The following is an 11,043-nucleotide window of genomic DNA, read 5'->3' as shown; positions in this document are numbered from 1 at the left end:
TCAAGAATTTGACCTTAATATTGATAGAGCCATTTTGTTAGGTCCAATCTCTTCCACCCATCACATCCTTTTTTAACAAAAATTGAGGTGAATGAAGCTCAAGATTATGGAAAATCAGAGTTACGTAAAAATTAAAATTACACTTTAAAATGTTGAGAATGATGTTACCCCTGAGGTTAAGTGAACTTGAGTTAAGAATTAACTGGAGCTAGTTTAGAAGTTGACTAGCTAATTATTGTTAAGTTATAGCTTGTTTAACCAAGCTTCTCCAAGAGCAAAAGTATTTTTTTAAAATAATTTTTTTAATAAAAGTGTTTGATCAAGCTTTTAGAAGAAAAAAAATATTTTTGACTAACAATTTTTGAGAAGCAGAAAAAAGTAACTTCTTCTTAAAGCTTTTCTTAAAAAATATTTTTTAGAAAAATACATTTTGAACACTTTTTATAAGCTTGGCCAAACAGATTATTAGTTAGGTGGTTAGAGTAGTGGTTAGATAGTGTAAGCTGATAGTTAGTTACATACGTGTAATTTGTATATAAATACTTGTAGGGTCATTAATGAAGTTTAGCTCTTTCATTTTTTAAATTCTCATCTTAGTCTTATAATATACGCTCCTATTTTTTCTTTTCTTTTTTTCACTCAAACCTACATTGCAGACAAAAATTCAATTCCAAGATATATTGAGAATATTACTATTTGTACATAATGCCCCTTTTCAATTTAAATAGTGAAGTTTAATACACCTTTACAATTTAAATAGTGAAGTTTAATACAAGACGCAAGATTAAATGAACATTTATTTATTTTTTCTCTCTTTCTGATTCATAATAAATTCAAGCTTACTCAATATATGTCTAACCACTTGAAATAATTCCATTGACATATGAAAAATAAAATTATTTTTCCGATTTACTCTGAGATAGAAGGATCAATTATTTTTCCGATATTATTGTTGCCTAGGAGTAATTAACCAAAGTCAATAACTTACATATGAAGTCTGAAATAACTTGATATTAGTACGAGCCATATTAACTAGCAAATATCTAATTCAGTACTCTTGAAGGTTTTAAAAGGTAACAATTTACATGCACTTGATGTTTACACCAAGCAAATAAATATATGACACTTACCTTGCATATAAATTATTTATTAGTTAATCATGGTTAAGAGATTTGCATATGCGCTTTAATTTGTAACTTTCATGGTTAAACTATTTGGTTTGACGTAACATCAGGTGCGTGTAAGTATTTATCATTTTAAAATTCATCAAAATGTAGCCGAAATATTTGGTTTAAATTGAAAAGGAAAAAAAGAGTTTTTGAATTTAAAGTTGAAAATTAATACTCCATTTATTTCAATTTATGTGAACCTATTTTATTGGGTATGAAATTTTATATGGTCTTAAATATGACAATATTTATTTGGTTATAAGACTTTGAAAATTTATGATTTTCAATTGCAACTATAAATCAAACGCTTATTGGGAGACAACCTAGTTTTATTGTTTTTATTTTCATTTTATAATTGTGCTATTTTTATAGTGTTTGTTTTTGTTTCGTAGGGTTATGAGCATGAGAAGTAAGCCCATGAGATATGTGCAAAAGCGAGCTAGATGGGTAGAACTAAGTATGGAGTATCTGCACAGGGGCATGCCTGAGAAAAGTCTGAGTACCATACCATGTAAGCTACTATTGTTTCGTCCTTTGGTCTTTTGGGGAGGGAGAATATCATTGAATAATTAGCTTTTTATTATATTAGTATAATGTTATTTTCTTATTTTTTATTTTTAGCTAGCTTATGATTTTAGTTTGGTTTCATAATTCGTAAAGCTAGTAGTGTAGTACTCTAATAGTAGTTTGGCAGCTTATTAAAAATAATAATAAGAAAAATCGTAAAAAAACAGGAAAAAGATTGGATTCTTTCCGATGATGGACCTCTGGAAAACTTTCTTGAGGGAAATAGAGTCTAAATAAAAACATAAAAACACATGTTTTCTCAATGTAGTAATAATTTTTCATGATTTTTTTTTTGTGTCTCGTTTTTTTTCCGTGAGATGTAGTTTGAACTTGGTGGACTTGTTTTTAGTAGAGTAGGATGTAAGGAATAAAATGGAAGTAGAGTGATGACATTCCTAGATGCCTTTGTCTTGTTTGATAGTAGTATATTTATGTCTTGGTATATGTAATACCTTCCCTATGTGTTAATTTTTTAATGATGCCTTTATGGATTGGATAACATATTTTGTGACACCTATGTCTCTTTTTTTGGACTTATGTTTTTGTGCTTAATGCTTAATATCTCTTGGCTCTGTGAATATACTTTCTATGGTTTGAGACTCGGAATGAGATCGTCATTGGTGTGTCATGTGCTATGTATGATGAGATTTTGTATAGTCCATATTTTTGCATTAGTGTGACCATTAAACTTATTATTAAGGTTAAAATAAGAAGTTTAAGTTAAATTCTTTTCAAAGTTAAAATATTATATTTTTCCAACGGACTAAAAAGGAAACTAATTCATATATACATATATATTTTATTTGAGATTCAGTTGATTTTGGTTATGTTTTTATTTTGAAAAAAAGTTGAAATTTTTATTAATAAATTAGTTATTTTACTTGTAATACTATTTTAATTATTTTACAAAATTCAAATCCTCTATTAAGTTGGTATTAGAAAAAGGACTAAATTGTAAAACAAATACTATTCAGTTGTAAATAATCTTTCAAATTAAAGTTTAAAATGAAATAAAATCCATTGCCAAACGGGGAAGAAAAAAAATTGCGAAGATTTTCACTGAACGGAAAACTTCGAGAAGCGAAATGGAGGATAACTTCGTCGACGGCGATCGGCCGACGCTGATGGTGACGAACGACGACGGAATCGACGCGCCGGGATTAAGAGCTCTAGTTAATGTGCTTGTTTCTACCAATCGCTTTCACGTCCTTGTTTGTGCTCCTGACTCGTATGATCACTCACTCAAGCACTCTCCTTACAAATTCATTGTGAATTTGCACGTTTTATGTTAGTATGTACAACTATTATTAGTTAAATTTCTGTAACTGTTTAAATGTAGCGACTTCTCTGTTCTACTTAGTTCGGTTGCTTATATATATTACAATGATTTGTTGAATAATGCTTGAGGTTAACTTTCCTTATTTTGGGCGGTATGGGTGGTTAAACTAGGTAAATAGAAAAAGTATATTTTATTCTTAAATGTGTTGGAAAAAAAGACTTTTTATAACTTTTATTGGAAATACAAACTCTTACTGGCGTGTAGGGAGTTCTACCACTCCAATAATCCGAAATATAGTGTTTTCAACGCAGGAGTGGTCTAGGTCGTTTTTTGCAGTTGAACCTGCTTTCAGCTCGAATTATGCATACATATGCAACAAATTATAATGTATACATGTGGTATAATAAGATCATACATATTTTGAACCTATTAACTCTAAATCCTAGATTCGTCTTTAAACATGCCATGGCATAATTTATTAAAGGTGGTTTTAGAAGTAGGTGTGTAAATATTGATCTAATGATAAATGACGGTGGTACTTACTTTTTTGTGGTTAAGAAGTGAAGAATGCAAAGAAAATATATCTATAATTGAGAAATCCCCACGGCCAGTGGTGCATTGTTTGGAACTCGGTGAATAATGTTCCCCTCCCTCTACCCTTCACTATTTAAATACCAGGCTTTTGTTTGTGGTAGGCTTAATCCATGGCATGCGCCTAACCCATGCATCATGCACTACATTCTTAACATTGGACCAAAGCCCTAGGGGAGATTGCAAAGCATTTATTAGTTTTTGATAGTCTAAAATTGGGGTCTATGTGAAATTGTGCTGCTTAATGATTAAAGTGAACATTGTTTTGCAACATCCCTGAATGAAAAAGGGATTATATGAGACAGGCAGGTAACAAATTTGTATGATCGATGATCTCTCTCGGTTATTTGAGTTTCAATCGCTTGACTGCTCTCGTTTACTACTTTGGTCATGTCTTTCTATAGGAAATCAGTTTTTACTCAATGCTTTGGCTTTCATGTAGAGATTGATAAATTTTTCATGTTGCTGTTATTTTTTATTTGAACATGTTGCATGATATTAAGTATTAACACGTTATATACCTGAGACTGATATGATGCTTAGTACATCTTACATATCGGAGTCTAGCATAGTGTGAATCTTTTATGATTTTGCAAAGGAAGGTTGGAGTTGAACATGTATTGTTTCACTTCAGCAGTATTGATGAACTTAAATTTGCTAATTAGCTAATAGATGTTATTTCTGGCAAATAAAAGTTTGGAGTAAGATCTGCTTGTTGTTCTTTACATGGTTGGCTCATTCCATGAACCTATTTGTCTCCATGTGGATTTGCTTATGAACATCTTCTTCCTTTTCTTTTTCCCTTTTAAAACGGTAAGTGAATTGTTCATTAGCACTACGTTAACTATAAATATCTCATTTTCTTTGCTTCTTCCTGTGCTTCACAAGCGATAAGGAATATTTGCTTTTCTTTCTCTCTCTATTTTGAGGATCTCCTCTAATTTTGAATTAAAAAATGAGGGTGGGAATGGGGGAAAAAGTAGCCCTTTACTGCATTGGCAGACTGCAAGTGACCCAAGTCTACTGAATCACTTGCTAAGCAGTACACCATTAATCGGAGAAGAATGAAACCTTGGGTGATTTTTTGACTGTTCTATGTTTTGGTCATTGATAACATGTTTACCTTTTGATTTTCTCCTGCCACTTCTGCAAAAGGCAGTGTCTTTATCATTGCTTAATGATGCAATTGTGAATCTAAGATATTTATTTTCCTGTCAATATTGTTTTCCCTATGTATGCTATCTTTCTAGTTGTCCCAATATTTGTTAGATTGCATTGTTTAATGTTTTAAGTTATTATAATGTTAAGTTCAGAGATGAAGCTTGCAAAAATTCTTGATGTCCAGCTTCACTGTTGAATAATCTTAAAGTTAGGAATTAACTGACTTTTGGTTACTTACTTATGCTCTTATATATTGCAATTTTTTCCACATCTATCACTTGCAAAATTACATAATAGATTAAGACTTCTGCTATTGGTTATGTGCTTATAACTACTTTCAGAGAAAAGTCAGCTGTTAGTCATAGCATTACATGGCGTCATGCCCTTTCTGTTAAGCAAGTGGACATTAGCGGAGCAACAGCCTTTTCAGTTTCAGGTCTGTTGCAATCTTCAACAAATAAATAATTTAGAGTTCTGGACTGAACTAGCAACAGCCTTTTCAGTTTCAGGTCTGTTGCAATCTTCAACAAATAAATAATTTAGAGTTCTGGACTGAACTAGCAACAGCCTTTTCAGTTTCAAGTCTGTTGCAATCTTCAACAAATAAATAATTTAGAGTTCTGGACTGAACTATGGTACTTGACTTTAAGTTTATTGGATTACTAACTCTAATATCAATGCCTCACACTCTCACAGCCCTTTGTTATATTAATAGTGCGATCATATTCTTGGTACACGTAATTGAATATACAAGTCCCACCTCAATACCAAACTACTCTGGAAATTGAACAAACAAATAAAGGAGGAAGTCTCTCCTTTCTTGAAAACCTGAGTTTTGTGAGATTGTGCCACATAATTTAGCATTCTAATGATTTTCTATTTGAATAGATGAATACAGATGAACTTAAGCTTTTAACTTAAAATTAAGAGCAATCTAGTTAAAGATTAGTTGTAACTTAGAACTGTGGATCTTTTCTTGGGAAGTTCTTTTAAAATTTTACTAACAGCTAGCATATGTCATGGGATATTGGTCCAGAAATGCTCAATCAATTACAACCAAGAACATGATATATTGATATTTTCCGAGCTTTCATGCTTCAAGATCTCGCTTTTGAAGTAATAGAAGATGAGAATGTTGACTTTGCTTTCCTTTTCGATTTCTTCTTTCTAGCAGGAACTCCAGCAGATTGTACTTCCTTGGGAATCTCCAAAGCTCTTTTCCCTTCAGTGCCTGATCTGGTAGTACAACTTTCCTAAACCAAGATAATATTTCTTTATTCACATTTCTGTTTGGAAAAGAAAAGAATATAAATCATTAATATGCATGACATGCACACCAAAGCTCTCTCTTTCCCCTCGTTTATATGTTTAAGTTGCCTTTTTAAGTTAGTGCTTCCCTCTTCCTCCTCATGTCATCTTAGAGTTTCTTATTGGCAGTATGCAGTTTGATTTTCCAAATTGCAAATACTTAGTTTTCCGTCTCCGTTATCACTTGATTACTGATTTATCCCATGCCAGTCTTTAGGTATCAATGCCTTGGGACTTTGCATAATTAAAAATTCGTTGTCTGGAACACTCTTGCAATAATCTTAATCTATTCTTTCAGGTGATCAGTGGTGTTAATATGGGTGACAACTGCGGCTATCATATGTTAGTAGATTTTCTTCACTAGTATTCAGTTTCTTTGTGGTGATGGTGAAGTATCTTGCTGCCATACATTGCTTTCAATTCCATTATCCGGGTACATTGGGCTATTTATGTTCTAACTCGTCGTTACAACACCAGCCCATTTATACCTCTCTCTATTAGTTTCAACTATCTAATGAAAATGTAAAGAACATTCACTCTACATTGTGTAATGTGTAGGGATGGGTAGGGGTGGAAAATGGGTTAGCTGTCGGATAATATGGATATCCATGGCTTCTTGAATATGATCACTTTTGGGAGAATTCCTAGTCTCCCAAACTTGAGGAACTCCCAATTTGAGGCTTTACAGGTGTAAAAGTTAAACCCATTAGTTATCCATTCGTTATCCATTTTTTAAGTGGATAATATGATTCTTATCCATATTTGACCTGTTTTTAAAAAGTTCATTATCCAACCCATTTTATAATTGATAATATGGGTGGATAACTGTTTTCTTTTAACTATTTTGCCACCACTAGTGATGGGTGTCAGGCAATTCGGTTTTGATTTTCAATTTTTGAATTTAAGAAATTACAATCCAATCCAAACCAGAGAAGTGCAGTTTGGGTCAATTTTTTAGAGTTTGGTTTCCAATTGATCGTTTTGGTTATTTCGGTTTTTGGTTTGAACATATACGTTGGGCTTTTCTTCTCACAGATAAAAATAAAAATGAACCTCCAAATAAAATATTCATGTGAACTTGCTTTAATTATTCCTCATTCCACCAGGAAATTTGGTAATTGTGTGTACGAATGATAAAAGCAAAAAGCAATGATGGTGGTAAGTAGAGAAGAACAATAAGTTTACTTATTTTTAGTATCAAAGTTGAACTTGAAAGTTGAAACCCTATTCGTAAGTAGGCTGTTGGCCTTTGCTGATGATCTAATTTAATATCGGGCTAATGTCTAATGGGCATGTTTGGTTTGGTGGGCCAAACATAAGGTATAATAATTTTCGGGTTTTCGAATATCCAATTTTTTTCGTCCCGAATCCAAAATCCAGTTTTTCCAAAATTAAAACCAAACACCAAATGTAATCCAAAAATTAAATCACATATCCGAGAAATTTGGATTTCGGTTTTCCCCAAAGACCACAAACTATGCCCAGCCCTATTACATGTGTTGAAATCTCATATAAGTTCTTTTACTTTATGCTTTGCTTAATCCATGGCGATTTTGTTGCAAACTGTTCCTGGTTCGCCGAATGGTACAAGTACTCAGTTCAGTTTCTAGATTCAGCTAGTGATGATTAGGCATGCTTACCATTTGTGCTAATATACTGGGCATGTAGCACTTTTAGGTTCATCTATTATAGAATTTATTTGACTCTATGATATCCAAAAACCCAAGGTTTCTTTAACCTTAATTCAAATGACTCTTCTCATCCGGTCTTCTCCAAGTCTGCTCTTGTCACCTTAGTCAAATGGCTCTTCTCATCCCTAAATTATCCACAGGAATTTTAATTTTGCATTTTACCAATGATGGATTTTAATTATAAAAATGAGCACATTGTATATCTGGGTCAAAGGGAATCCATACAGTCAACTGGCATTATCTTCTTGACTTTGTACTTTCTTTTAGATGATCCTTGAACATAAAATTGAAGCATAGTGTTTTGTCAAGTTAATTTAGTTTACTATGATTGAAACTCAAGCAAAATTAAATGTTAAATGAAAAAAAATTATCAAACAAAAAAATTATTGACATTCATAATTTTGTAGTTGTTTTTGTGAGAATTAATTTTGTACCTTTTGCTGAAATTGTCAGAGTATACTCGGGTACAGTGGCTGGCGCTAGGGAGGCTTTCTTCAATGGTATTCCTGCTGTGTCTGTATCATATAATTGGTATTCATCAGTGAACTTTTCGAGTTATTGTGTTTCATGCAGAGAGCAGCATCATTACCTTGTGTTTTGGTTTTGAGGGCCCTCGTGCACTCCAGAAATTCTACATTTTTCGTGCCCCAGTGGTTTGTTTTCTTCATACATCATTGTTCCTTATTTCCTTGGGATTGCTAACTACAGGGTTCGTGGAAAAAGCAATGTTACTGACTTCACACTGGCTGCTAAAGCTTGCTTACCCATCATCAGCGCTATATTGGCTGAAATCAAAAGAAACAACTATCCTCTAAATTGCTTTCTGAATATTGATGTGCCAACAGATGTCATCAATCACAAGGTAAACTTTATGCTAGCTTTGTTTTTGTTGTTTATGATAGAGAATCACCTAGAGAAGGAAGCTGTAAGGTAGATACATATGTTGGGATTCACTTGTCTTTCATCATTGGTGAAAATATCATGTAAAAGTTGGTCTTCGCTTTGATGTACTTTCTTGTGTGTGATCGCCTCCTGTTGGCCCTGTCAACAGTCAGATTTGCTTTACTTCATTTATTCACTGTTGGTCTCATGTTTTATTTTGATTTCTATTAACAGCTGAAGTTTGCCCAAATGAGTCATTTCAGGCCAACTGAAGCATGTCTCTTTATTAATTAAATAGTTAAGAATGGACAAGGTGGTTATGAACAAACTGCACTGGTCATCTACTCTGTATGAACGAATCAGTAGTCTCTTCATCTGTCTTTCTGTACTATAAAATTTTGTTAGATTGTATTTATATACAAATGGAATAAAGCTTTTTCTAGATTGTGGTTTTCTTTGTTCCCTGTACAAGTTCTAAGCCAAGCATTACTCAAGCCATCAAAATGAGTCTGGCTCAACCACCATTTTGCCCATAGTAAATTTGAATGTTTGTCTATTTCAACCTGAGTTTCCTTTGAGGAGCACTATCTTAAAACTTGAATACTTTGTCTTACGAACTGTTATCATTGTGTCTGTATCAGTTACATCTGATAGGATAAGTGTTGTTTTTTCTCTTTAACAATTTCCTCAAAAGATTTATCTTGGTCTTTCTAGGGATACCGTCTGACTAGACAAGGGAAAAGTTTTGTCAAAATGGGATGGAAGCAAGTTAATTCTGAGCGAGAAGGAGGAAAAGTATTGTCCACAATGACTATGGAGACTAATTCATCAGAAAGTACAGAAGCTAGAGCTTTAAAAAATGCACCACAAGATCATCTACTGTTTAAGAAACAAGTGTGATCCCTTTCTCTATTGTTGCTTGCTCCATTGCTGTTATCCTTGTCTCCCAGATCTTTCCCCGTCACGCGGGCACCTTACAAGAAATTGAGAACTATTGTTTTATGAAAACCTGGCAACATTCGGAATTAAAATAGCCTTTTGAAAGACACTACTCTTTTATTGCATTACACACCAGATATTTATTTATTCCTGATTCTTTTGAAAGTTAAAAGGAAAAAAAGAAAAAGAAAAGAAATTTATAGCGGTGTCAATGGAGTAATCTGTTGATTTTACTCTTTCCTTTCTAGGTTACAAGAATTCTAGTGGAGGATGGTGATACAGACTACTGTTCTCTCCGAGAAGGATACGTATGTACTATTATTGATTTATATGGTTGTCAGTCATTTGATGAGAACGACCAATGATTGGTATTGGCATTTATCACAGATAGCTGTCACACCCCTTGGCGGCTTGTCTCCGGCAGAGCTAGATGCTGTTGCATTCTTTCAGAATTGGCTGCCCAGTGTTGTTGATCTTTACCCTTCCTCTGCTTTATAGTGCTGTAAGTGGTCCCCCAAGTCTAACCCAATTCTGATGAGACCCTAACACTACTTGTTACATCATCTTTGTTTAGTGTGATAATGACATTTGATTGGCTACTGATGCCATGTTTCTGTTTTCTGTTATTGTGTTTGACATTGATTTTGCATTTTTGCTACCAAGGTGCTTAATTTTGTTTGGGGATATAATGGGCTTGAACTTTCTCTTCGCCTTAAATTTTGACTAAATGTGAAAAAGTTATGATCATTGTACTACTAAGTTTACTTTTACATTCCACAGAAGTAAAAAGAAACTGGTTTCATCGTTTTGATTATTGTTCATATCTTCATTTCTGATGATTATATTTTTCATTGTGGTTAATCTTTGTCTAAGTTTGCTCTGATACAATGTGGGTTATCATGATCAATTTGCCAGATGAAAGGTTTGTAGAGATGAGACGAGATAAGTGGAGTTGAAAGAGCTAAAGCTGATGAGTTCACACAGAATGGAAAAAGTTAATGCATTTACATGTCATTCCAGATGTGGGTATCCTCTCCCTGGTTAAAATTCAGATGCATCTTTGTTTCATTTTCTGCAAGATATCCTCTCTAATGTTTCTTAGGCGTTTACTGAGATCATAGCATTTGTTATGTAACAGATTTGGTGTATGTTCAAGCTTAAAGTTTTTCTACAACCTGTTTTGTCTGTTCTCCTAGTTATTGCTTTAAGCTTAAACCAAGCGATTATTCTCATTTCCAGAAAAGGGATCAATCTATACTGCTATATTCTCCCTGTGATTGCATATGATCGTCTAAAATCCAATTGACTTATTTTATCTTTGATGATTTGCAGAATATATGTACTGTTAGCAGTTTTAGTTTCGTTATTTGTGTTTAACATTCCATGAGTTATGTTCTTTCTTTAGCAGTTTCACAGGTATTATCTTTAGAGGATTTCTGAATCATTGTCAAACACT

General features: G+C 33.1%; 1 protein-coding gene across 2 annotated transcripts; it reads left to right on the top strand.

Annotated features, from left to right (window-relative positions):
* Positions 1-2,743: 2,743 nt before the first annotated feature.
* Positions 2,744-10,869, top strand: LOC104237876 (uncharacterized). 2 transcript variants are annotated; one of them, XM_070159903.1, is made up of 10 exons: positions 2,744-2,964; positions 5,109-5,203; positions 5,942-6,006; positions 6,374-6,417; positions 8,220-8,297; positions 8,475-8,628; positions 9,363-9,542; positions 9,836-9,895; positions 9,975-10,089; positions 10,503-10,869. In XM_070159903.1, exons 1-9 carry the CDS (start codon positions 2,822-2,824, stop codon positions 10,083-10,085), a joined length of 930 nt encoding a protein of 309 aa, XP_070016004.1. In that variant the 5' UTR covers positions 2,744-2,821; the 3' UTR covers positions 10,086-10,089; positions 10,503-10,869. The 2 variants fall into 2 exon arrangements, with proteins under 2 accessions (XP_070016004.1, XP_070016027.1); XM_070159926.1 differs by having other exon boundaries at positions 2,779-2,964; positions 5,109-5,276.
* Positions 10,870-11,043: the final 174 nt, after the last annotated feature.

Source organism: Nicotiana sylvestris, chromosome 1 (genome assembly GCF_000393655.2).
Source record: "Nicotiana sylvestris chromosome 1, ASM39365v2, whole genome shotgun sequence".
Taxonomy (NCBI): domain Eukaryota; kingdom Viridiplantae; phylum Streptophyta; class Magnoliopsida; order Solanales; family Solanaceae; genus Nicotiana; species Nicotiana sylvestris.
Note: the sequence above shows the minus strand (reverse complement) of the source record. Positions and strands in the feature narration are given on the sequence as shown.

What these genes read in the sequence shown, in the direction of transcription:
- LOC104237876 (XM_070159903.1), top strand. Translation starts at nt 2,822, where the DNA reads ATGGAGGATAACTTCGTCGACGGCGATCGGCCGACGCTGATGGTGACG. An exon ending in AACAGCCTTTTCAGTTTCAG is followed by an intron (nt 5,204 to 5,941) that starts GTCTGTTGCAAT and finishes TCTTTCTAGCAG; the next exon opens with GAACTCCAGCAGATTGTACT. An exon ending in GTGTCTGTATCATATAATTG is followed by an intron (nt 8,298 to 8,474) that starts GTATTCATCAGT and finishes TGCTAACTACAG; the next exon opens with GGTTCGTGGAAAAAGCAATG.